Below are 26908 nucleotides of genomic sequence, written 5' to 3'. Positions count from 1 at the left end.
CTGTCTGACCACTTCCTGTCTGACCCCTTCCTGTCCGACCACGTCCTGTCTGACCACATCCTGTCTGACTACATCCTGTCTGACTTCATCCTGTATGCCTTCGTCCTGTCTGACCACTTCCTGTCTGACCACGTCCTGAGTTAGTGGTCCTCTAGTCTGGGGGGTGGTGTCAGACATCCTGTCCCTCCCCCCCCCGCTGGTCTGGGGGGTGGTGTCATGTCCTGTTCCCTCCCCCCCGCTGGTCTGGGGGTTGGTGTCATGTCCTGTTCCCCCCCCAGGTGGCTGAAGTTCGAGGAGGACGTGGAGGACGGGGGCGAGCGCTGGAGTAAGCCCTACGTGGCCACGCTGGCGCTGCACAGCCTCTTCATGCTGCGCAGTGCCATCCTCTCCAGCACCGTGCTGCTGGACATGAGCGCCACCGGCCTGGGGGAGGTGGCAGGTAGGCCTACGGCCTGGGGGGGGTGGCAGGTAGGCCTACAGCCTCGGGGAGGTAGTGGTAGGCCTACGAACTGGGGGAGGTAGTGGTTGGCCTACGAGCTACAGGTGGTAGTGGTAGGCCTACGGGCAGCGCTACAGGTAATAGTATTAGTCGTAGGACTACGGGCAGCGCTACAGGTGGTAGTGGTAGGCCTACGGGCAGCGCTACAGGTAGTAGTATTAGTCGTAGGCCTACGGGCAGCGCTACAGGTGGTAGTGGTAGGCCTACGGGCAGCGCTACAGGTAGTGTTATTAGTGGTAGGCCTACGGGCAGCGCTACAGGTGGTAGTATTAGTGGTAGGCCTACGGGCAGCGCTACAGGTAGTGTTATTAGTGGTAGGCCTACGGGCAGCGCTACAGGTAGTAGTATTAGTGGTAGGCCTACGGGCAGCGCTACAGGTAGTGTTATTAGTGGTAGGCCTACGGGCAGCGCTACAGGTAGTGTTATTAGTGGTAGGCCTACGGGCAGCGCTACAGGTAGTAGTATTAGTGGTAGGCCTACGGGCAGCGCTACAGGTAGTGTTATTAGTGGTAGGCCTACGGGCAGCGCTACAGGTAGTAGTATTAATGGTAGGCCTACGGGCAGCGCTACAGGTATAGTAGTCCTACCCATGGAAGGGTAAAGCACAGGAGTCACTTATAACCCAATAAAGGGACTGCTTCAAGACCCGGGTGGTGGACTACCTCCACCAGGTGGGTCTGCTCCACCCGGGTGGAGGACTACCTTCACCAGGTGGGTCTGTTCCACCCGGGTGGAGGACTACCTCCACCAGGTGGGTCTGCTCCACCCGGGTGGAGGACTACCTTCACCAGGTGGGTCTGTTCCACCCGGGTGGTGGACTACCTCCACCAGGTGGGTCTGCTCCACCCGGGTGGGTCTGCTCCACCCGGGTGGAGGACTACCTTCACCAGGTGGGTCTGCTCCACCCGGGTGGAGGACTACCTTCACCAGGTGGGTCTGTTCCACCCGGGTGGTGGACTACCTCCACCAGGTGGGTCTGCTCCACCCGGGTGGAGGACTACCTTCACCAGGTGGGTCTGCTCCATCCGGGTGGTGGACTACCTTCCCTCGGGGGTCCAGTGTGCTGATGTTGTGGTGCTTCCCCAGACATGGTCCTGGACCAGCAGGAGCTGTACTCCCCCCTGGGGGAGCAGCTCCGGGCCCGGGTGAGGGAGACCCTGCTGAAGCCTCACCACCACCAAAACCACAAGAAGCTGGCCTGCCGTCTCCCCATCGTCCGCTCCCTGGCCGACATGGGCCGGCGCGCCTCCACGCTCCACCTGGACCCCAACAGTGAGGCCTGGGGAGACCGCAGCCTACCCAGGGGGCGTTGGATCCCTGTAGTCCTGTCTTGAGGTCCACAGCCCCCCTGTAGTCCTTAGGACCGCTGTGGGGTGCTGCTGTATCACACGTGTTGTTCAGCGTGTTAATTCCATTTTCGTGGGCCAATTGAATTCAGAGGAAACACTGCATACGGGTGGGGGGGGGGGGGGGGGGGGATTACAAGGACCGACACATCTTTGGAAACATGCTGTTAGCATACTTTGTAGAAGGTTTAATGCACTATTAGATTTAATCTGGTTTAATCAAGCTTTCATCCATCTGGGCCTTACAACATAGAACGTAGGAAAGCCTTTCCCTGTAGTGTTTGATCTCAGTCTTGGTTATTTCCCAGATTCTGATATGAAAGTTAAATCTATTTTATACATTTTGGCTGAGCTCAGAGGAGGATGGATGATCAAACGACATATGGAGAGGAGGTTTGTCCCTGGACATTTGAAGAGCTCCTGTCCCTCGGTCTGTGTTCCAGGTCAGCTCGCGTCCTCCCAGAACCAGCTGGCAGCTCCAGATGGGAGGGGAGACGACAGTATGGTGGACTTTAGCAAGGTACCGTCCTCCCTCAGACACATGGACCACTGGGCTGGGTTGAGGAAGGTAGCATGGACCAGTAGGCTGGGTTGAGGAAGGTAGCATGGACCAGTAGGCTGGGTTGAGGAAGGTAGCATGGACCAGTAGGCTGGGTTTAGTAAGGTATCATGGACCAGTAGGCTGGGTTTAGTAAGGTATCATGGACCAGTAGGCTGGGTTTAGTAAGGCATTGCAGACACATGGGCCAGTAGGTTGGGTTTAGTAAGGTATCATGGACCAGTAGGCTGGGTTGAGTAAGGTATCATGGACCAGTAGGCTTGGTTTAGTAAGGGATCATGGCGATCACGGCAGTATGCAGTGGATCACAGATGAGGAAGGTATTTTAAATATAAAATGGGAGTCTCCTTATTGAGGTTGTAATAAAAGATCCTGTTGAAGTTCTCCTGCTAAGGTTCGCTCTCCCTTTAACATCTTCCATTCTCCTTCATGTGTTCATTGTCTTGCTCAAGTGGGTCAGAATACAACACACCGTCCTATATTAATGTGTGTATTGTTGGTATCAATCAAACCAACCTGATTCTTTGGAAATCCCTCTATTAGATTAGGATTAGAGCCATGCTATATGATGGTGGTATATGATAAAGCCACCACAATAACCATTATCATTTCATATGATGATGGGGACCATGTGAACCTAAGAGGTGAAGCTCATCAGCTCTCACTGCCACTGAGCAGCATCATGACCATCCTTCAGCCTTCATCATGTTAAGATCCAGGCTAAACACTAGGATGTAGAACATTGGTTCTCAACCTTTTTTGAGCAAACGCCTGTGACACACTGATCTGCATAGTAATACATGGTTATTAGTATACATGTGCAAAGCAGAAAGGGTATGTAATGAAATGCTATCTGACTGGTCCTGAGCCTCTCAGACCTTCTTTGAACAACCGATGGCGCATTATTCCGAGACAGAGCATCTAAGCTGTTAAAACAACATGTGATCTGAAGACTCTCCTATTGAACCCTGCGCTAACTGATGCATTCCTACAAACTCACATAGGACCTCCGTTGTACCGCAATCCTCTATCTACCTTGATGATGTTCAATTGTTTTAGGCCATAGTTTATCTTTAAACACAAGATTAAAGCAAAATCCTGTATGTAATAAACTCAATTTAGGAAGAAAATGTGTCTAAATGTGAATATATGTCAGTGATGCTTGTATAGGATTCTGTCACTACTTTCATACGGATTAGTCATGCTGGATGATTGCATTGTTGAAATGTGTGCAAACGTCCGCTCTGATCCTTATGCTGCCATGCTGCTTTGAGAACACAAACACAAGGAGGTGTCTGGCGGCTGCTGCAGACGGCTGCACTGGGCCTGCAGTGTGCCAGTGAGCCAAGGGACATGAGCCAAACTCAGAAACATCTCGTAGAGACGCTCCCTCACAAACCAGCGAAACTCCATGCTGCATAACAATGGATCTGCACAGCTGCCATGCTAATACTATTAATACTACTAAGTGCCATGCTAATACTATTAATACTACCAAGTGCAATGACTGCTTACATTCAGCACAGAGTCAAAAGAATAGCTCCATCCTGTTTATATAAACTAGGTGAAATCCATAATGCTAAGGATTATTAATAGAAGCGGAACATTCATACATTCATCCTATAGGGAGCTATTGCATCGTTAAGCTACAAGGGGACAGCTAATCTCTTAGTATCTACATTTACATTTAGGGCATTTAGCAGAAGCTTTTATCCAAAGCGAATTACAATAAGTACATTTGTCATAAGAAGTGAAACAATATATTGCTGTCAGTACAGTAAAGATGTTCATAGAACCAAGTGCAAGTACTAACAATCGCTAGGCTAAGCCATTCATGGGTAGCTATGCAGAGTCGAGGTGAACTCTGAACAGGTGAGGTTTGAGTCTTTTGTGGAAGCTGGTGAGCGACTCTGCGATCCTGACATCGACAGGGAGCTCGTTCCACCACTGAGGTCCCAAAACAGAGGGATCGGCTGGTGTGTGTGGCTTTACCAATGCTTGGAGGTAGGGAGGGGCAGTTCCATCGACTGCCTTGTAGGCCAGTACCATCCATCTTGAATCTGATGCGAGCTACTACAGGGAGCCAGTGGAGGTCCCGGAAGAGGGGGGTCACATGCGAGAACTTTGGTAGGTTGAACACGAGGCGCGCTGCCGCATTCTGGATGTGCTTCAAAGGTTTAAACACAGAGGCAGGAAGTCCAGCTAGGAGCGAGTTGCAGTAGTCGAGGCGGGAGGTGACCAGTGATTGGACTAGAAGCTGAGCTGACCAGTGATTGGACTAGAAGCTGAGCTGACCAGTGATTGGACTAGAAGCTGAGATGCCTCCCTTGTGAGGAAGGGCCGGATCCTGCGGATGTTGTAAAGTGCAAATCTGCAGGATCGGCCCACCGCAGTGATGTTTGCGGTGTCCCCTCTACATGATGACTGGGATGCATTAATATTCTATATGATGTATATCTATATCTACCTCCAGGTGGATCTCCACTTCATGAAGAAGATCCCGGCGGGGGCCGAGGCCTGCAACGTGCTGGTGGGGGAGGTGGAGTTCCTGACCCGGCCAGTGGTGGCGTTCGTCCGCCTGTCCCCCGCCGTGCTGCTCCACGGCCTGACGGAGGTCCCCATCATGACCAGGTACTGACCCCACCCAGAACCCCTCCCCCACCTGACGGAGGTCCCCATGACGACCAGGTACTGACCCCCCCCAGAACCCCTCCCCCACCTGACGGAGGTCCCCATGACGACCAGGTACTGACCCCCCCCAGAACCCCTCCCCCACCTGACGGAGGTCCCCATGACGACCAGGTAACGGCACCAATCAGACCACACCTGGCAGAACATCTGGCAGCACGCGACCTGTCAGGCAGCTCCAGATGGATTCTGCTCCACCATGTACTGATAGGAATGACGTGTTGATAGTACTGCTCCACCATGTACTGATAGGAATGACGTGTTGATAGTACTGCTCCACCATGTACTGATAGGAATGACGTGTTGATAGTACTGCGGAGCGGTGATGGCTGGAGAGGTGTTGATAGTACTGTATAGTACTGTAGTAGTGATGACGATGGTCCCCGCCAGGTTCCTCTTCATCCTGCTGGGGCCCCTGGGCCGAGGGCCCCAGTACCATGAGATGGGTCGCTCCATAGCCACCCTCATGACCGACGAGGTAACGACCCACCCCTCATACCCATCAATAAACATACCTTATACATGGCTTATATTTATTAAGTATTATGAAGTATCGTCACCTGATCCACGTCCCTATCATCACCTGATCCACGTCCGTATCTTCACCTGATCCACGTCCGTATCATCACCTGATCCACGTCCAGGTTTTCCATGACGTCGCCTACAAAGCCAAAGATCGTACCGATCTGATCGCTGGGATCGATGAGTTCCTCGATCAGGTGACCGTCCTGCCCCCTGGGGAGTGGGACCCCTCCATCCGCATAGAGCCCCCCAAACACGTGCCCTCCCAGGTCAGTCTGCTGCAGTAAACTACCCCAGAATGTACTGCTGCAGTAAACTACTGCAGAATGTACTGCTGCACTAAACTACTGCAGTAAACTACTACAGAATGTACTGCTACAGTAAACTACTGCAGTAAACTACCGCAGAATGTACTGCTACAGTAAACTACCCCAGAATGTACTGCTACAGTAAACTACTGCAGTAAACTACCCCAGACTGTACTGCTACAGTAAACTACTGCAGTAAAATACCCCAGAATGTACTGCTACAGTAAACTACTGCAGTAAACTACCCCAGACTGTACTGCTACAGTAAACTACTGCAGTAAACTACTACAGAATGTACTGCTACAGTAAACTACTGCAGTAAACTACCGCAGAATGTACTGCTACAGTAAACTACCCCAGAATGTACTGCTGAAGTAAACCACTGCAGTAAAATACTACAGAATGTACTGCCACAGTAAACTACTGCAGTAAACTACCGCAAAATGTACTGCTACAGTAAACTACCTCAGAATGTACTTCTACAGTAAACTATTGCAGTAAACTACCACAGAATGTACTGCTACAGTAAACTACTTCAGTAAACTACCCCAGAATGAACTACTTCAGTAAAGTACTGCAGTAAAGTACCCCAGAATGTACTACAGAAGAAACTACCATTTCAATGTAGAACAGTAGTTGACAAATGTGATGCTGAATAATGATGATGGTGATGCTGAATAATAATGATGATGATGATGATAATGATGATAATAATAATACATTTCATCTGCATTACCCTTCATATTACGAGAATCTCAAAGTGCTACAGAGAAGTAAGAATAACATCTATGAGAATAAAAGCAATTAAAACAATTCTTAAAAAATACCAATAAATGGATAAAAGGAGAGCCTATTAAAGAAAATTTAGCAAAATGCATTTTTTTAAAAGATAGGTTTTTAGGTTAAATTAAAAACAGCTGTAGTCTGAAGATGATATAACAGGAGTCTGATGATGATGATGTCACGCTGGGAGCAGGAGGGCAGGAGGAAGAGCTGTGTTCTAGAAGAGGAAGATGAGCCCGGTGGACACGGAGGTCCAGAGCTGGAACGCACGGGCCGGTCAGATCTATGTTTCATACATCTATATCATATATCTATCATCGAGATTGAGCTATATCTATCATAGAGATAGATCTATCATATATCTATCATAGAGCTATATCATTTCATCTATCATAGATCTATATCTATCATATATCTATCATAGAGCTACATCATATATCTATCATAGAGCTATATCTATCATATATCTATCATAGAGCTATATCATTTCATCGATCATAGAGCTATATCTATCATATATCTATCATGGAGCTATATCTATCATATATCTATCATAGAGCTATATCATATATCTATCATAGAGCTATATCTATCATATATCTATCATAGAGCTATATCTATCATATATCTATCATAGAGCTATATCATTTAATCTATCATAGATCTATATCTATCATATATCTATCATAGAGCTATATCTATCATCGAGCTATATCATTTCATCTATCATAGAGCTATATCTATCATATATCTATCATAGAGCTATATCTATCATATATCTATCATAGAGCTATATCATTTCATCTATCATAGAGCTATATCTATCATATATCTATCATAGAGCTATATCATTTCATCTATCATAGATCTATATCTATCATATATCTATCATAGAGCTATATCATATATCTATCATAGATCTATATCATATCATCTTTCATAGATCTTTATCTATTATATATCTATCATAGAGCTATATCTATCATAGAGCTATATCATATATCTATCATAGAGCTATAACTATCATATATCTATCATAGAGCTATATCATATCATCTATCATAGAGCTTAATCTATCGATAACATATATGTATCATACACCTATATCATGATATATCTATGATATATCTATTGTAAATATATCATTAATGTATCATATTTTAGGCTATCAAATATTTATCATTAATCTCATTTATGTAGCTATTTCATGTCTGTAATTTATCTATCGCATATAACCCTACATCTATCATTTTCATAAATCTGAATCTTAATCTGACGGCCCGTTGGGCCGTCGGTCGGTCGGTCGGCCCGTCGGTCGGTCGGTTGGTCGGCCCGACCGACGGCCCGACCGACGGCCCGACCGACGGCCCGACCGACGGCCCGACCGACGGCCCGACCGACGGCCCGACCGACGGGCCGACCGACGGGCCGACCGACGGGCCCGACCGACGGGCCGACCGACGGGCCGACCGACGGGCCGACCGACGGGCTGACCGACCATCGGTCGGTCCGGTAGCCTATTGGGCCTTTCTCAATACCATGAATGCCGGCCGACCAACCGTCGGTCGGTCGGTCCGTCGGTCGGTCGGCCCGTCGGTCGGTCGGCCCGTCGGTCGGTCGGCCCGTCGGTCGGTCGGCCCGTCGGTCGGTCGGCCCGTCGGTCGGCCCATCGGTCGGTCCGTCGGTCGGTCCGTCCGTCCGTCCGTCGGTCCGTCGGTCGGTCGGTCGGTCCGTCGGTCATGGAGGGCGGAGCTGGTCATGAAGGGGTTTCCATGACCCCCCAGCAGCAGTGAGCTTTGCAGGATCACAATGCTGCTGGGAGGAAACACTTCAACACACATTGTCTTAGAGATGCGTGTGAAAGGTATTCTTCTGTTTGGAGCTTCTGGGTGTCCTGGATTGAGGGGCCCGGTCGCCGTGGTAACCCCGGTCGGGCGCTGAGCCGTGTGTGTGCCCCCAGGCTGTTCGGGGGTCTTCTCCTTGACGTGCGGCGGAAGGCGCCCCACTACCTGTCAGACTACAGCGATGCCTTCAGCCTCCAGTGCCTGGCCTCCCTGCTCTTCCTCTACTGCGCCTGCATGTCCCCCGTCATCACCTTCGGAGGGCTGCTGGGGGAGGCCACAGAGGGTCGCATCGTGAGGCTCCGCCCCTACACCACCAGACATCACCATGGAGACAGTACCCTAGACATCACCATGGAGACACTGCCTTAGACATCACCATGGAGACACTGCCTTAGACATCACCATGGAGACACTGCCTTAGACATCACCATGGAGACACTGTCTTAGACATCACCATGGAGACACTGTCTTAGACATCACCATGGATACCATTCACCATCCTTTCATACACTATTTACAATATACAAACTGAAGACAAGATGGAAACACTTTTTGTTAGAATTTAGTACTTGAGGAAACCCTTTTCTCCAAAGCACCATGCAGGGCATTCAGAGACGTCTCTAAGAGGATAGTGCATGCCGTAGGAGGCCTACGGGTTAGGGGTTAGGAGTTAGGAGTTAGGGGCCTACGGTTTAGGGGTTAGGAGGCCTAGGGGTTAGGGATTAGGAGGCCTAGGGGTTAGGGGTTAGGGGAGAGAGAGAGAGAGAGAGAGAGAGAGAGGGAGGGGGAGAGAGGGAGAGAGGGAGAGGGAGAGAGAGAGAGAGGAGAGAGAGAGAACGAGGGAGAGAGAGAGAGAGAAAGAGAGAGAGCTTATGCAGTGTTGTGTGTTCTCTCCTGGTCCAGAGTGCCATCGAGTCTCTGTTCGGCGCGTCCATGACGGGCGTGGCCTACTCGCTGTTCGCCGGCCAGCCCCTCACCATCCTGGGCAGCACCGGCCCCGTGCTCGTCTTCGAGAAGATCCTCTTCAAGTTCTGCAAGTAGGCCTCTCCCCAGCCCCAGTGTCTCAGTAGGCCTCTCCCCAGCTCCAGTGTCTCAGTAGGCCTCTCCCCAGTGTCTCAGTAGGCCTCTCCCCAGCCCCAGTGTCTTAGTAGGCCTCTCCCCAGTGTCTCAGTAGGCCTCTCCCCAGTGTCTCAGTAGGCCTCTCCCCAGCCCCAGTGTCTCAGTAGGCCTCTCCCTAGTGTCTCAGTAGTCCTCTCCCCAGTGTCTCAGTAGGCCTCTCCCCAGCCCCAGTGTCTCAGTAGGCCTCTTCCAAGTAGCCAATCATTTCATTCGGCCCTAATGAAATGATTGGCCAGCCCAGCTGTCAGTCTACCTCTCTAGCCCCTCCCTTTACTGCCTTGGCCCCACTCCTCACGGCTGTCACCAGCCTAGCAGACTTGCTGCTAACGCTAGCAGACCTGCTGCTAACGCTGCTGCTAGGCTGCCCTACCTGTCCTACCTGAGTCATGTGACCCTGCAGTAGGCTGCCCTACCTGTCCTACCTGAGTCATGTGACCCTGCAGTAGGCTGTCTGTCTTACAGGGAGTACGGCCTGTCCTACCTGTCTCTGAGGACGTGCATCGGGCTGTGGACGGCCTTCCTGTGCGTGCTGCTGGTTGCCACGGACGCCAGCTCCCTGGTGTGCTACATCACGCGCTTCACCGAGGAGGCCTTCGCCTCGCTCATCTGCATCATCTTCATCTACGAGGCGCTGGAGAAGCTGGTCCACCTGGGGAGGCACTACCCCTTCAACCGGGGCAACGACCTGGCCAGGCTGTCCCTGTACTCGTACGTCCACGCGCGCGCGCACGAACGCACGCACGCACACTGGGCAGCGCTAGGCCTTTAGCGTTAAGAGGTTTACCAGAGGTTCAGCTGCTAGAGGCTCAGGAGGAGATCAGCAGAGAGACGCTCTCTAGGACGGGACCAGGGTCGGACCGGGGGCGGGACTAGGGTAGGACCGGGGGCGGGACCAGGGTCGGACCGGGGGCAGGACCGGGGGCGGGACCAGGGTCGGACCGGGGGCGGGACCAGGGTCGGACCGGGGGCGGGACCAGGGTCGGACCGGGGGCAGGACCGGGGGCGGGACCAGGGTAGGACCGGGGGCGGGACCAGGGTAGGACCTGGGGCGGGACCAGGGTCGGACCGGGGGCGGGACCAGGGTCGGACCGGGGGCGGGACCAGGGTAGGACCGGGGGCGGGACCAGGGTAGGACCGGGGGCGGGACCAGGGTAGGAACTGGGGCGGGACCGGGGGCGGGACCAGGGTAGGGACCAGGGGCGGGACCAGGGTAGGACCGGGGGCGGGACCAGGGTAGGACCGGGGGCGGGACCAGGGTAGGACCGGGGGCGGGACTAGGGTAGGACCGGGGGCGGGACCAGGGTAGGACCGGGGGCGGGACCTGGGGCGGGACTAAGGTAGACCGGGGGCAGGACCAGGGTAGGACCTGGGGTGGGACTACGGTAGGACCATGACCTGGGGTGGGACTACGGTAGGAGCGGGTGAACCAGATGTTGTCCTCCAGGTGTTCCTGTGTGGAGCCAGCAGACCCCAGCAACGCCACCCAGATGTTCTGGGAGACCAACAACATCACAGCCTCTGAGATCTACTGGGAGGCCATGGAGGTCCAGGTAACACACAATGTCTCTCTCTCTGTGTCTGTCTCTCTGTCTGTCTCTCCCTGTCTCTCTCTCTCTGCTCTCTCTCTCTCTGCTCACTCTCTCTCTCTCTCTTTCTCTCTCTCTCTCTCTCTCTCTCTGCTCTCTCTCTCTCTCTCTCTCTCTCTCTCTCTCTCTCTCTCTCTGCTCTCTCTCTCTCTCTCTCTCTCTCTCTCTCTGCTCTCTCTCTCTCTCTCTCTCTCTCTCTCTCTCTCTCTCTCTCTGCTCTCTCTCTCTCTCTCTCTCTCTCTCTCTCTCTCTCTCTCTCTCTCTCTGCTCTCTCTCTCTCTCTCTCTCTCTCTCTCTATGTCATCCGTCCCACTAGCTCTACTGAGAGACAGAACCAGGATATTTTCCTCCATGTTACATAAGCAGGAGGTGGAGGAGGTGGAGGAGTTGGAGGGGGTGGAGGAGGAGGAGGAGGTGGAGGAGGTGGGGGTGGTTGGGGAGGAATAGGAGCCAGGGGAGGATGGGGAGATGGAGGAGGTGGGGGAGATGGGGGAGGTGGAGGAGGAGGTGGGGGAGGAGGAGCCGGGGGAGGTGGGGGAGGAGGTGGGGGAGGTGGGGGAGGAGGTGGGGGAGGTGGGGTAGGTGGAGGAGGAGGTGGGGGAGGTGGGGGAGGTGGAGGAGGATGTGGGGGAGGTGGGGGAGGTGGAGGAGGTGGAGGAGGAGGTGGGGGAGGTGGGGGAGGTGGAGGAGGAGGTGGGGGAGGTGGGGGAGGTGGAGGAGGTGGGGGAGGTGGAGGAGGAGGTGGGGGAGGTGGAGGAGGAGGTGGGGGCGGTGGGGTAGGCGGGGGGTCCTAGCAGGTCGCTGGGCGCTCCAGATGGAGGAGCAGATTAAGGATTACTGGATTACTCAACATATCAGAAAAGCACATTTTGATGCTCGCTTACATTTTGGGAGTGCGGGTCAGCCCTTAAAACATCGGCCGCTCTGCTGGAATTAGAGGCTGCAGGCGCCGGACATGTGTTCTGCTGACCTCCCTTCAGGTCACCAAGAGGTCAGCTAAGGGCTGTGTGGACCAGACCTGCTCAGTGGAGCGCTCAGTGAGCGGTTCACCAGACCGGCTCAGCTCTTCCTCACAGCTCAGGAGGGACCGTACAGGAGCCCATTAGTGAGCAGACTGGACCTGTCCTGGTCTGTCTGTGTAGGTTATGGGGGTCTGGACGTGGGGTATCATCTACCCCAGGTGGTTATGGGGGTCTGGACGTAGGGTATCATCTACCCCAGAGGGTAAGGGGGGGGTCTGGACGAAGGGTATCATCTACCCCAGGTGGTTATGGGGGTCTGGACAAAGGGTATCATCTAACCCCCTGCCCTTCCAGGACTGCGTGGACAAGCGAGGGGAGTTTGTGGGCAGTGCGTGCGGCCCCCACGGGCCCTATGTCCCCGACGTGCTCTTCTGGTGCGTGGTGCTCTTCTTCTCCACCGTCATCATGTCCGCCTTCCTCAAGGACTTCAAGTTCAGCAGCTACTTCCCCACCAAGGTAGTGATCACAGCGCAACGAGGCCCTCTGGTGGCCGGCGCTGCGACCGCGCTCTGGGCTGAGAAACACTTTTGATGATATTCATTGTATTGTTTTCCATTTTATAATTCCTAGGCAGGTACATTAAAGGTTACCTCTCACTCTGTGGTAGGTGAGGGCCATCATCAGTGACTTTGCCGTGTGCATCACCATCTTCACCATGGTGCTGGTGGACTACGCCCTGGGTGTCCCGTCGCCCAAGCTCAAAGTGCCCAGCGTCTTCAAAGTGAGTCTAACGTACCTCCCCATGGGTCTAGACCAGGACCCCAAGGGTCTGGACCAGGACCAGGACCCCCATAGGTCTGGATCAGGAGTCCAGGTGTGCTACCTCCCCCTGGTCGTTGGTGGTCAGTGCCTCCGGGACTCCTCTGAGGTCTACAGTAAGAGGTCTATGTGTCCCCAGCCGACCCGGGACGACCGGGGCTGGTACGTGAGTCCGCTGGGCCCCAACCCTTGGTGGACCGCCGTGGTGGCGCTGTTCCCCGCCCTGCTCTGCACCATCCTCATCTTCATGGACCAGCAGATCACCGCCGTCATCATCAACCGCAAGGAGCACAAGCTCAAGGTGGGTCCAGACCCATGGCTGCCGGTCCAGGCCGGTCCAGGCCTGACGGTCTCCTCTCTGTCCCTGACGGTCTCTCTGTCCCTGACGGTCTCCTCTCTGTCCCTGAAGGTCTCCTCTCTGTCCCTGAAGGTCTCCTCTCTGTCCCTGAAGGTCTCCTCTCTGTCCCTGACGGTCTCTCTGTCCCTGACGGCCTCTCTGTCTCTGACGGTCTCTCTGTCCCTGACGGCCTCTCTGTCTCTGACGGTCTCTCTGTCCCTGACGGCCTCTCTGTCTCTGACGGTCTCTCTGTCCCTGACGGCCTCTCTGTCTCTGACGGTCTCTCTGTCCCTGACGGTCTCTCTGTCCCTGACGGTCTCCTTGTCCCTGACGGTCTCTCTGTCCCTGACGGTCTCCTCTCTGTCCCTGATGGTCTCTCTGTCCCTGACGGTCTCCTCTCTGTTCCTGATGGTCTCTCTGTCACTGACGGTCTCTCTGTCCCTGACAGTCTCTCTGTCCCTGACGGTCTCCTCTCTGTCCCTGACGGTCTCTCTGTCCCTGACGGTCTCCTTGTCCCTGACGGTCTCTCTGTCCCTGACGGTCTCCTCTCTGTTCCTGACGGTCTCTCCGTCCCTGACGGTCTCTCTGTCCCTGACGGTCTCCTTGTCCCTGACGGTCTCTCTGTCCCTGAGGGTCTCCTCTCTGTCCTGCCGAGGGCAGTGACTACCACCTGGTGTCCCCTCTACGGTAACTATGACAGGAGGGCTGTGTCTATCACCTGGTCTTCCTCTCTGTCCCCCCTTACAGAAGGGCTGTGGCTACCACCTGGACCTGCTGGTGGTCGCGGTGATGCTGGGCGTGTGCTCCCTCATGGGCCTGCCCTGGTTCGTGGCGGCCACGGTGCTCTCCATCTCCCACGTCAACAGCCTGAAGCTGGAGTCTGAGTGCTCCGCCCCCGGGGAGCAGCCCAAGTTCCTGGGAATCCGGGAGCAGCGCTTCACCGGCCTCATGATCTTCACCCTCATGGGCTGCTCTGTCTTCATGACCTCTGTCCTCAAGGTCAGCTCTGTCCTCATGACCTCTGTCCTCAAGGTCAGCTCTGGCCTCATGACCTCTGTCCTCAAGGTCAGCTCTGTCTTCATGACCTCTGTTCTCAAGGTCAGCTCTGTCCTCATGACCTCTGTCCTCAAGGTCAGCTCTGTCCTCATGACCTCTGTCCTCAAGGTCAGCTCTGTCTTCATGACCTCTGTCATGTCTATGTCTCTGATGGTTCCTGTGTCCTCATGTCTCTGATGGTTCCTGTGTCCTCATGTCTCTCTGATGGTTCCTGTGTCCTCTTGTCTCTGATGGTTCCTGTGTCCTCATGTCTCTGATGGTTCCTGTGTCCTCATGTCTCTGATGGTTCCTGTGTCCTCATGTCTCTCTGATGGTTCCTGTGTCCTCTTGTCTCTGATGGTTCCTGTGTCCTCATGTCTCTCTGTGGTTCCTGTGTCCTCATGTCTCTTTGATGGTTCCTGTGTCCTCATGTCTCTGATGGTTCCTGTGTCCTCATGTCTCTGATGGTTCCTGTGTCCTCATGTCTCTGATGGTTCCTGTGTCCTCATGTATCTGATGGTTCCTGTGTCCTCTTGTCTCTGATGGTTCCTGTGTCCTCATGTCTCTGATGGTTCCTGTGTCCTCTTGTCTCTGATGGTTCCTGTGTCCTCATGTCTCTCTGTGGTTCCTGTGTCCTCATGTCTCTTGATGGTCCTGTGTCCTCATGTCTCTGATGGTTCCTGTGTCCTCATGTCTCTGATGGTTCCTGTGTCCTCATGTCTCTGATGGTTCCTGTGTCCTCTTCTCTCTGATGGTTCCTGTGTCCTCTTGTCTCTGATGGTTCCTGTGTCCTCATGTCTCTGATGGTTCCTGTGTCCTCATGTCTCTCTGATGGTTCCTGTGTCCTCATGTCTCTGATGGTTCCTGTGTCCTCATGTCTCTGATGGTTCCTGTGTCCTCTTGTCTCTGATGGTTCCTGTGTCCTCATGTCTCTCTGTGGTTCCTGTGTCCTCATGTCTCTCTGATGGTTCCTGTGTCCTCATGTCTCTGATGGTTCCTGTGTCCTCTTGTCTCTGATGGTTCCTGTGTCCTCTTGTCTCTGATGGTTCCTGTGTCCTCATGTCTCTCTGATGGTTCCTGTGTTCTAATGTCTCTGATGGTTCCTGTGTCCTCTTGTCTCTGATGGTTCCTGTGTCCTCTTGTCTCTGATGGTTCCTGTGTCCTCATGTCTCTGATGGTTCCTGTGTCCTCATGTCTCTCTGATGGTTCCTGTGTCCTCATGTCTCTCTGATGGTTCCTGTGTCCTCATGTCTCTGATGGTTCCTGTGTCCTCATGTCTCTGATGGTTCCTGTGTCCTCATGTCTCTCTGATGGTTCCTGTGTCCTCATGTCTCTGATGGTTCCTGTGTCCTCATGTCTCTCTGATGGTTCCTGTGTCCTCAGTTCATTCCCATGCCGGTCCTGTATGGAGTGTTCCTGTACATGGGAGCATCTTCTCTGAAAGGCATCCAGGTAAAGGCTTTGTGCTTCAGCCTGTTTCCCTCTCCTGCCTTATATTCTGCTTTATTCATTTACATTTACATTTAGGGCATATAGCAGACGCTTTTATCCTAAGCGACTTACAATAAGTACATTTGTCATAAGAAGTGCAACAATATATCGCTGTCGGTACAGTAATGAGGTTCATAGAACCAAGTGCAAGTACAACAATCGCTAGGCTAACCAATTCCCTGTGTTACCGCAATGATAGCAGTTGCTACACAGTTATGAACTATAATAACATTCAACACAATACAATACAATGTACAATGGTGGCCAGAAGGGGGAGGTGGACTCTGAACAGGTGAGTCTTGAGTCTTTTTCGGACGGTAGTGAGCGACTCTGCGGTCCTGAGAGCGGCAGGGAGCTTGTTCCACCACTGAGGTCCCAAAACCGAGAAAAGTTGTGACTTTGCTGAACGGCCTTTGCTAGCTATACTACTACTATTCATAATGCTATTAGCATGTGTCATGATATGTATAAATGCAGATCATGTGTAAGCCACTGGAGGCGCTAGAGTTGAATAAACTACCACAAGATGGCTGCAACATCTGGCTGAGTTGTTTGTCTGTTTACTTTATATTAACAACTTAACATGGTGTCAGAAGTAAAAGGAAAAACACTAACATCGGTATTGCAAACATGGAAGGACTTAAGCCGCCCGCTGAACTTGATCTACTGCACAGTAACCTGTCAGAAAACTGGAGGAGATTTCGGCAGAGCTTTGAGCTGTATTTAACAGCTGCTGGGGGCGCTAGCAAGTCAGCTAAGGTACAGTCCTCACTATTTCTCCATATACCCGGCGAAGAGGCAGTGGAAGTGTACAATACCTTCACGTTTGACGAGGAGGATGATAGGCTTAAACTGGCGATAATTCTGGAAAAATTTGAAGAATACTGCAACCCCAGAAAGAATATAACCTATGAAAGGTACACATTTTTCACGTGTGTGCAAGAGCCAAGAATTTCAAGCTGAATAAAGAAAAATGCAAGGTGGGCCTAGAGGAAATGAAATACCTGGGTCATATCTTCACAAAAGACGGTTTGAAACCTGATCAGACCAAGATTGAGGCTGTTCTGAAAATGCCAACTCCAGAATGCAAGAAAGATGTGGAACGATTTCTGGGCGTAGTCACATATCTCGCAAAGTTCATTCCAAACATGTCCAAGCATACTGAGCCATTGCGGGGATTGACCAGAGACGATGTTGAATGGCAGTGGAAAGCTGAACAGCAGCAGGCATTCAGCACAATGAAAATGATGCTCACTGAAGCTCCTGTGCTCAGATACTATGATGTCAAGCTCCCCGTAACGCTGTCAGTGGATGCATCAAAAAGTGGACTTGGAGCCGTTCTACTTCAAGAGCTCAAGCCAGTAGCTTATGCATCGCGCGCACTGACAGAGAATGAGCAGCGCTACGCGCAAATAGAAAAGGAGATGTTAGCAATTGTGTTCGGAGCAGAGTGTTTTCATCAGTACATTTACGGAAGAGAAGTGGATGTGCAGTCGGATCACAAACCACTTGAAGTGATAATGAAAAAACCACTGAGATGGTGAACAGGTGTGACGTGTGCAGGACATATCAGAAACGTCAAACTAAAGAGCCACTACAACCACACAGTGTTCCAGAAAGACCCTGGCAGAAGATAGGTGTTGACCTATTCACCTTTAGCCAGCAGGAGTATTTACTACTGGTGGATTACTATTCTAAGTTCATAGAGGTGGAGTGGTTGAAGTCAGACACAAGAAGTGCAACAATCATCACACATCTGAAGTCACAGTTCGCCAGACATCGCATTCCTGAAATAGTGATCTCAGATAACGGACCACAGTTCAGCTCTCGTGAGTTCCAAGCCTTTGCAAAAGAGTGGGAGTTCAGTCACCAAACTTCAAGCCCCTACCATGCGCAGTCTAATGGAATGGCAGAAAGAGGAATACAGACTATCAAACTCATGCTTAAAAAATCGAAAGCTGATGGAAAAGATCCATATCTGTCGTTGCTGAGTCTGAGGAGTACACCTCTGGAGGATGTCGGAGTGTCACCAGCCCAGCTGTTGATGGGTCGACGTTGAAACCTCAAATGGTCACAAGTACAGTACAACAGGTGTTTGAAACAAGACAACAGAAACAGAAAGAATATTTCGATCAAGGAGCCAGAGCACTCCAGAAACTTGAGGTTGGCGACAATGTCAGAATCTGGCAGGAAGGATTATGGAATCCAGCCCAGGTAACGGGACTTTCTGACCAGCCAAGATCATATGTAGTCCAGACACCTGGGGGACAAGTATACAGAAGAAACAGAAAGTATCTGATGCAGTCCAAGGAACTGAGTAACACACTAAAGGACACCAACAAACAAGATGTCACTCAACAGGATGTGCATGACAGTACAGAGAAAAAGCATGAAATGGACGTTCAAAAGAAAACATCAGGAAGTAATTCTAGTCCTACAAAGCTTTCAAGTCTACCTGTTACAACAGCAAGTGGACGAATTGTCTCAAAGCCAAGAAGATTCATCGAGGAGTACTAGGATTTTTTTTTCATGTTTGAGCAGTTGTTTAGCTCAATGGACGGACAAAAAAAAAAGGAAAATAAAGAGGATGTCCTGATATGTATAAATGCAGATCATGTGTAAGCCACTGGAGGCGCTAGAGTTGAATAAACTACCACAAGATGGCTGCAACATCTGGCTGAGTTGTTTGTCTCTTTACTTTATATTAACAACTATATTAACATCAAATGAAATGACCAAAATGCAGTTAAATCGCCCATCAAAACAATCTACTACTACTACTAGTGTTATCTTCAACTATGAACAAAATCATGTTTTCTATTCCTGTGAGTTCATTAGCGAGTCAGGGGTTAATTGAGTTTGAGTGAGTGAGTGGTTAGTTGAGTTGGAGTGAGTAAGGGGGTTAGTTGAGTTGGAGCGAGTAAGGGGGTTAGTTGAGTTTGAGTGAGTGAGGGGGTTAGTTGAGTTGGAGTGAGTAAGGGGGTTAGTTGAGTTGGAGCGAGTGAGGGGTTAGTTGAGTTGGAGCGAGTAAGGGGGTTAGTTGAGTTTGAGTGAGTGAGGGGCTTAGTTGAGTTGGAGTGAAGGGGGTAGTTGAGTTGGAGTGTGTAAGGGGGTTAGTTGAGTTGGAGCGAGTGAGGGGTTAGTTGATTTTGAGTGAGTGAGGGGATAGTTGAGTATAAGCGAGTGAGGGGTTAGTTGGGTTAGTTGAGTTTGAGTGAGTGAGGGGGTAGTTGAGTTTGAGTGAGAGAGGGGTTAGTTGGGTTAGTTGAGTTTGAGTGGGTGAGGGGTTAGTTGAGTTTAAGCCAGCGACAGGTTAGTTGAGGTCATTGAGAGTGTGAGGGGTTAGTTGAGTTTGAGTGAGAGAGGGGTTAGTTGGGTTAGTTGAGTTTGAGTGAGTGAGGGGGTAGTTCAGTTTGAGTGAGAGAGGGGTTAGTTGGGTTAGTTGAGTTTAAGCCAGTGAGGGGTTAGTTGCGTTTGATATTGATATTGTTTGCCGCTCCCCAGTTCTACGACCGTCTGAGGCTGTTCTTCATGCCGGCCAAACACCAGCCGGACCTTATCTACCTGCGGCACGTCCCCCTCCGCAAGGTGCACCTGTTCACCGTGATCCAGCTCAGCTGCCTGCTGCTGCTCTGGACCATCAAGACCTCCAAGGCCGCCATCGTCTTCCCCATGATGGTGTGAGATGCCTTCTTCACGTTGAGCACCAGAGACCCGGTCCACCTGAGCACCAGAGACCTGGTCCACCTGAGAGCCTCACCTGCCTGTGTGCCCTCCAGGTGCTGGCGCTGGTGTTCATCAGGAAGCTCATGGATTGTTTCTTCACCAAACGGGAGATGAGCTGGCTGGACGACCTCATGCCGGAGAACAAGAAGAAGATTCTGGAGGACGAAGAGGATGAGGTGGAGTTGATACAACGCTCACTCACACGGTCAACTTAGAGAATCAGACCAAAGACCAAAAGGGATTTAGTCTGAACTGCAAATTAAAAAATAGTTTGTTGATGATGTTCTAGAGCAGGGGTCAGCAACCTTTACAACATGCAGTGCCAGTTTGACATTTTCTCGTTAATGAGAGTGCCTTAAGCAACAATATATTAAACATTAAGCTGAATTATGACACAGCGACCAAAAGCATTTACAGAAGACCTGGAATTGTATTACTTCCATATAGTCCACAATCATGCATCAACATTTTAAATGTTTTTTTTTGTTGGTATATTTGCAACATGGGCTTACATATTATAATTACATATGATCCATCTTAAAACACCACTTTCAGAAACTCATTCAAAAACATATTTGCACTGTGAGAAAATGTTAAAAAACAAGAATATTCAAACCATAACCATCAATATCTTTAAGACATGTACAGCTTTGCAAAACCATGTGAAGGCGATGCATACAGGCCACTTGCAACAATATTTTAAATATTTTCTTTCTATTACTCACAACATAAGTTTAAAAATTATTAATTGATCCCATTTCAGAACTCATTTAAACATATTTGCACTGGGAGGAAATGCCCAAAACAGAATAAAGTGTAAAAAAATAGGTAGTAATGATTATGCTGCCGCATTGTGCAATGGAATATTTAAATAATAATAAAAAAATAATAATAATTGAACACTTTTTTTTTTCCAGGTGTGCCAATGATTATGCTGCCACCTGCCCTTGATGGCACACGTGCCTAGGGTGGCAGACCCTGGGCTAGAGTTTAGGACTGTAGAATGTTCTGGAAGTCTTCAGTTGTATGATCTGTGGTGTTTAGCTCCACTAACACACTGACTAATTGATCTGCCAGGTGGAGGAGCAAAGCATTCTGGGAGAGGAGGACACGGCGCTGCCGCTGAAAGACTACGAGTAGGGTACAGTTGATTATATATCATACATGTATATATATAAATATACATAAACATACATATATACGTATACATACATTACATACATCTATGCATAAATATATACATTTATATACTTATATATACATACTTATACATGTAAGTTAGTTTATATTATACGTACCTGTAAGTTGCTGTCTATTATATTATATGATACGTACACCTAAATTACTGTCTTTTATATTATACGTATATGTAAGTTACTGTTTATTATATTAATTGAAGCGTACACAAAAGTGAATCTTAATTATATAATTCACTGTTCATGTGTTCATGTGTTATGAGGCTGTCTGCATGATGAGGGATGTGACAGGAAGTGACATCATCTGCTGGTGTTTCAGAGCACTGAGCCCAGTCCTCAACATCACCGACGAGATGTCCAAGGGTTGCTTCGGGAGCGCTTGGAACGCAGAGCGCTCCGGTGACTGAAGACGCTCACCCAGACACAGAACCGGTTCAGACATACCAGTGAGCCATGTTACCAAACCTGATCAATAAAATATGTAAACTATATGTAACCAAACCCGATCAATAATATAAACTACTCTATTTGTTACTATATCTGATCAATAATATATATATATAAACTATATATTACTAAACCTGATCAATAATAGATATAAACTATATGTTACTATACCTGATCAATGATAGATAAGAACTATATGTTGCCAAACCTGATCAATAAAATATATAAACTATATGTTACTATACCTGATCAATAATATATATGAACTATACGTTTCCAAACCTTAACAATAATAGATATATACTATATGTTACCAAACCTGATCAATAATATATATAAACTATGTGTTAATATACCTGATCAATATTATATATTCACTATTTGTAACCAAACCTGATCAACAATAGATCTAAACTATATGTTACTATACCTGATCAATACTAGATGTAGACATACTATATGTTACCAAACCTGATCAATAATGGATAGAAACAAGTACATTTATCTTAAGGTAGAATCCCAATAGCACAAGAACTTCGATATGCAGCTGGATATTATGCAACAGGACATTATTCAAACATACTTAATGTTACTATAGCTGATCAATACTGGATGTAAACTAACTATATGTTACTATAGCCGATCCATCCTAGAAGTAAAGAAGTAATGTAGCAACATGTGGACTTTCATCGAATAAAACCTCAGTCTAGACGAATGGTCGGCTTTTTGGTCCAATTGAATCACAACAGACCACAATCATGTGGTCTGTTGTGATTGGATTATTGGTTAACAGCCATAGTACTTATATTATATATTTTAATATATTTGCTAAACCCTTTCTGTAAAACATTGTTATTGAACTATTTTATTAAAACCTTATGTTTGCATATATTATGTGTGCATCGTTAATCTTGTTTTCTGAGTATTGATATCGATTTTTATTGTACTCTTTTTATTATGAGTAATTATTTTGATTGAAACAATGTATTGATAGCATCCTTGTTTTAGTGAGTTTCTTTGCATCAGCGTTGTACTCTGACATGAAATGTATCAATAGATGTATTGAAATTAAAAATGGATCAATATTTATGTTATATATTTATCATCTTGCTTCATATCAGAAAATATTTTCTACCAGATGAATGGATTCATTATTTATTAAAACATACGACCTACATTTGACACTAGATCATTTCATGTATTTAAATAGCTTCTTAAAGACGTCTTCTGTTTTTTTCTATGGTTCTGAAAGGTCTCTGTTCCCTCTCTCCTCTCACTCCAACGTATGTAGCTGTGAAATATTGTATGCACGTTTTTATCTGGTGTTTCATAAATGTCATCGTACAATTTTGCATTGGATTCACTTTGATAAAGATCCTTAAGTTATATTGAAGCACATGTATTTTGAGAATAAAATTATATTGAAAAAGAGATCTATATCTATGTCTGCATATTTCATATCGTATCATGTTGTACACACACACACACACACACACACACACACACACACACACACACACACACACACACACACACACACACACACAAGCAGTTTACTCTAATGTCAGACGTTTGGTTCAATGCCGTGTACGTATTGTTATTTAGAAGAGAAAACATAAGTTGCCTGATGAAAGAAGCGTGTCACATGACCCTCAGAGACGGGTGGCTATAAATAGAGCGAGCGGGCAGGACTTGAGCAGATGGTTGGAGGCAGGAGAGATGACAGCTCGGAGGAGGCACATCCCAATACATGTCAAGATGCTGGCTCATGTGCATTACTGTTCTGTCCCCCTGCCAGCAGCTGACCTAATCACTGATCCCCGCCCTGTTTGATTGGCGTGCTTTCGTTTCCTGCTGACTGCCAGCCGCTCATCGGGGAATCATCTGAATGTTTGACAGGTGAGGTGGACTGTGGTGTGAACCCCAGGGGGCAGTGTGGGGGGGGGGGGGGGGGGGGGGGGGCAGAGAGACGCGCTCACTGGGATCTCTTCAGCTCTGAGGAGCGGGAGATGGAGATCAGGTGAGTTGGCGTTACTCCTCCTCAACAAGGCTCTCTGAGGAGGAGTTACTCCTCCTCAACAAGGCTCTCTGAGGAGGCGTTACTCCTCCTCAACAAGGCTCTCTGAGGAGGAGTTACTCCTCCTCAACAAGGCTCTCTGAGGAGGAGTTACTCCTCCTCAACAAGGCTCTCTGAGGAGGCGTTACTCCTCCTCAACAAGGCTCTCTGAGTCCTCACTGAGGAGGAGTTACTCCTCCTCAACAAGGCTCTCTGAGGAGGCGTTACTCCTCCTCAACAAGGCTCTCTGAGGAGGAGTTACTCCTCCTCAACAAGGCTCTCTGAGGAGGCGTTACTCCTCCTCAACAAGGCTCTCTGAGAAGGAGTTACTCCTCCTCAACAAGGCTCTCTGAGTCCTCACTGAGGAGGAGTTACTCCTCCTCAACAAGGCTCTCTGAGGAGGCGTTACTCCTCCTCAACAAGGCTCTCTGAGGAGGAGTTACTCCTCCTCAACAAGGCTCTCTGAGTCCTCACTGAGGAGGAGGCGTTACTCCTCCTCATCAAGGCTCTCGGACTCCTCGGACTCTGGTTGGATATTAATCAACATTTAGTTCCTTGTTTAACCACGCCCCCCCGGGGGGTCCGTCCATAATTAACCGACTTGATCAATTATGGGTTGATGATGATGGCAAGGTTTTTTGATGTAAAGTATTTGGTAACACAAAATACAAATCATTCTGAGGTTTGTGAAATATTGTGGAAATCTAAAACAGAGTCTGGTTCTTCAGGGTCTCTCCTGGGGATCAGTGTCTCTCCTGTTTATTCACAGAGTGAAGCTTTGAGGTGGTTTTGGTATCATATTAATCATTCATATTATCAGATATTAGTATCATGTTCAAACCTGTTCGCTGATATGGATGCATGAGAACTAAAGAAAGACGGATCTCAAGGAGCACATTTTTCTTTATTCAAAACTAAATCTGACTTTATATGAAATTAAGAAAGTTATTGTCGACAGATGTTCTTATCCAGCAGCGCCGCAGACGTTAACGGGAGTCCTGGGAGAACACCAGACGGAAACAAGAGGGACGGAGACGGCAGCATGCTGCTGCTCGGCCACGGAGACATCAGCACGGGGCGCCCAGAAGAGACCAAACACTGGGGGTCTGAGGCGCGGTCCGCACGGGGGTCCCCCCTCAGCGGGGCTACTCCCGCCTGCCCCGCCCCGTCTTCAGCCAGGACACAAACTCCTTGGCCGCCTGGTCCTGCAGGTAGGAGCTGACGTCGCTGGTGTAGGTCCCCTCGGCGTGGCGGCGGAACGGCTCTCTGGGGGAGACACGCTTTACTGCTCAGTCCCTCTCTACTCCTCCTCTTTACTCCTCCTCTCTACTCCTCCTCTCTACTCCTCCTCTTTACTCCCCCTCTCTACTCCTCCTCTCTACTCCTCCTCTCTACTCCTCCTCTTTACTCCTCCTCTTTACTCCTCCTCTTTACTCCTCCTCTCTACTCCCCCTCTCTACTCCTCTCTACTCCCCCTCTCTACTCCTCCTCTTTACTCCTCCTCTCTACTCCTCCTCTCTACTCCTCCTCTCTACTCCCCCTCTTTACTCCTCCTCTCTACTCCTCCTCTCTACTCCCCCTCTTTACTCCTCCTCTCTACTCCTCCTCTCTACTCCCCTCTTTACTCCTCCTCTCTACTCCTCCTCTCTACTCCTCCTCTCTACTCCTCCTCTTTACTCCTCCTCTCTACTCCTCCTCTCTACTCCTCCTCTTTACTCCTCCTCTTTACTCCTCCTCTCTACTCCCCCTCTCTACTCCTCCTCTCTACTCCCCCTCTTTACTCCTCCTCTTTACTCCTCAGTCCCTCTTTACTCCTCCTCTTTACTCCTCCTCTTTACTCCTCCTCTCTACTCCTCCTCTTTACTCCTCCTCTCTACTCCTCCTCTTTACTCCTCCTCTCTACTCATCCTCTTTACTCCTCCTCTCTACTCCTCCTCTCTACTCATCCTCTCTACTCCTCCTCTTTACTCCTCCTCTTTACTCCTTCTCTTCACTCCTATGAGACCAGCTGTTCTAACCCTTGATGATGGTAATCATCATATGGTCCCTTTGTATTAGTCTATCTGTAGATGACATTAGGTCGTATGGTCCCTTTGTATTAGTCTATCTGTAGATGACATTAGGTCGTATGGTCCCTTTGTATTAGTCTATCTGTAGATGACATTAGGTCGTATGGTCCCTTTGTATTAGTCTATCTGTAGATGACATTAGGTCGTATGGTCCCTTTGTATTAGTCTATCTGTAGATGACATTAGGTCGTATGGTCCCTTTGTATTAGTCTATCTGTAGATGACATTAGGTCGTATGGTCCCTTTGTATTAGTCTATCTGTAGATGACATTAGGTCGTATGGTCCCTTTGTATTAGTCTATCTGTAGATGACATTAGGTCGTATGGTCCCTTTGTATTAGTCTATCTGTAGATGACATTAGGTCGTATGGTCCCTTTGTATTAGTCTATCTGTAGATGACATTAGGTCGTATGGTCCCTTTGTATTAGTCTATCTGTAGATGACATTAGGTCGTATGGTCCCTTTGTATTAGTCTATCTGTAGATGACATTAGGTCGTATGGTCCCTTTGTATTAGTCTATCTGTAGATGACATTAGGTCATATGGTCCCTTTGTATTAGTCTATCTGTAGATGACATTAGGTCGTATGGTCCCTTTGTATTAGTCTATCTGTAGATGACATTAGGTCGTATGGTCCCTTTGTATTAGTCTATCTGTAGATGACATAGGTCCACCCACCCGTTCCTCTTGGTGTTCTTCAGCCACTGGACGAAGTCCTGCACCCTCCTGGTCTCCAGGTATTTGCTGTAGTCGTTGGAGAAGGTTCCCTCGGAGTGCCTCTTGCTGGAGGCCGTCTCTCTGGGGAGGCTGAGCGGGGCGTCCCCGGTGAGCCTGAGGGGAACACGGTGGACCTTCAGCAGAGCGAGGAGGAGACCAGAGGGGCCAGAGGAGCAGGAGGAGGTCTCACCTGCGGCCGTGGTCCTCGGGGTCCGGGAGCTGCCAGCTGGCCTGAACCGCCACCAGCAGAAGGACCCCCACCAGAGAGTAGGAGCTGTGCATCCTCTGAGCTTCTGGAAGACCAACACAACGCGTGAACCCACAGCCCCTCTGCAGAGACAGGCAGTGAAGGAGAGGCAGTGCAGCCTGAAGGTCTGCTCTCCGGGTCGCTGTGGCTGGAGGCTCAGCTGGTCGTCTGAGGGAGGCTCAGCTGGTCGTCTGAGGGAGGCTCAGCTGGTCGTCTGAGGGAGGCTCAGCAGGTCGTCTGAGGGAGGCTCAGCTGGTCGTCTGAGGGAGGCTCACCTGGTCGTCTGAGGGGTTGCAGGCTGAAGGTCTGACCTCCAGGTCGCTGTGGCTGGAGGCTCAGCTGGTCGTCTGAGGGAGGCTCAGCTGGTCGTCTGAGGGAGAGAGGTTGCAGGCTGAAGGTCTGACCTCCAGGTCGCTGTGGCTGGAGGCTCACCTGGTCGGTTGCTGTGGCTGGAGGCTCAGCTGGTCGTCTGAGGGAGGCTCACCTGTCGTCTGAGGGAGAGAGGTTGCAGGCTGTGAGCGGGGGAGGTTCCTGCTGCTCGTCGTCTTCTC

General features: G+C 49.7%; 2 protein-coding genes across 4 annotated transcripts; one reads left to right on the top strand and one right to left on the bottom strand.

Annotated features, from left to right (window-relative positions):
* The first annotated feature begins 1585 nt into the window (after positions 1–1585).
* On the top strand, positions 1586–21316 carry LOC130373091 (sodium-driven chloride bicarbonate exchanger-like). Of its 2 annotated transcripts, none has more exons than XM_056579338.1 (19): positions 1586–1771; positions 2289–2365; positions 4878–5035; positions 5483–5570; positions 5737–5883; positions 6899–6981; positions 8666–8840; positions 9453–9586; positions 10131–10376; positions 11113–11218; positions 12571–12732; positions 12884–12997; positions 13175–13336; positions 14120–14371; positions 15791–15859; positions 19403–19576; positions 19678–19800; positions 20708–20760; positions 21140–21316. In XM_056579338.1, the coding sequence occupies exons 1-19, from the start codon at positions 1588–1590 to the stop codon at positions 21225–21227; spliced, it is 2595 nt and encodes an 864-aa protein (XP_056435313.1). In that variant the 5' UTR covers positions 1586–1587; the 3' UTR covers positions 21228–21316. The 2 variants fall into 2 exon arrangements, with proteins under 2 accessions (XP_056435313.1, XP_056435312.1); XM_056579337.1 differs by having other exon boundaries at positions 20702–20760.
* Positions 21317–24217: 2901 nt separating this feature from the next.
* Positions 24218–26908, bottom strand: gcgb (glucagon b). Of its 2 annotated transcripts, XM_056580201.1 has the most exons (5): positions 26842–26863; positions 26633–26727; positions 26301–26403; positions 26072–26224; positions 24218–24589 (listed from the first exon to the last, which is right to left on the bottom strand). In XM_056580201.1, exons 3-5 carry the CDS (start codon positions 26390–26392, stop codon positions 24469–24471), a joined length of 366 nt encoding a protein of 121 aa, XP_056436176.1. In that variant the 5' UTR covers positions 26393–26403; positions 26633–26727; positions 26842–26863; the 3' UTR covers positions 24218–24468. The 2 variants fall into 2 exon arrangements, with proteins under 2 accessions (XP_056436176.1, XP_056436177.1); XM_056580202.1 differs by lacking the exon at positions 26633–26727 and having other exon boundaries at positions 26842–26908.

This window comes from Gadus chalcogrammus, chromosome 20 (genome assembly GCF_026213295.1).
Source record: "Gadus chalcogrammus isolate NIFS_2021 chromosome 20, NIFS_Gcha_1.0, whole genome shotgun sequence".
Taxonomy (NCBI): Eukaryota; Metazoa; Chordata; class Actinopteri; order Gadiformes; family Gadidae; genus Gadus; species Gadus chalcogrammus.
The sequence above is the reverse complement of the archived record's forward strand: the minus strand, read 5'-3'. Positions and strand labels throughout refer to the sequence as shown.

Excerpts from the sequence above, each read along its gene's own strand:
- LOC130373091 (XM_056579337.1), top strand. The coding sequence starts at position 1,588 with ATGGTCCTGGACCAGCAGGAGCTGTACTCCCCCCTGGGGGAGCAGCTC. Across the intron at positions 8,841-9,452 it reads AGGCCACAGAGGGTCGCATC|AGTGCCATCGAGTCTCTGTT; the intron begins GTGAGGCTCCGC and ends CTCCTGGTCCAG. Across the intron at positions 13,337-14,119 it reads GCAAGGAGCACAAGCTCAAG|AAGGGCTGTGGCTACCACCT; the intron begins GTGGGTCCAGAC and ends CCCCCCTTACAG.
- gcgb (XM_056580202.1), bottom strand. The coding sequence starts at position 26,392 with ATGCACAGCTCCTACTCTCTGGTGGGGGTCCTTCTGCTGGTGGCGGTT. Across the intron at positions 26,225-26,300 it reads CCCGAGGACCACGGCCGCAG|GCTCACCGGGGACGCCCCGC; the intron begins GTGAGACCTCCT and ends TGTTCCCCTCAG. Across the intron at positions 24,590-26,071 it reads AAGAACACCAAGAGGAACGG|AGAGCCGTTCCGCCGCCACG; the intron begins GTGGGTGGACCT and ends TGTCTCCCCCAG.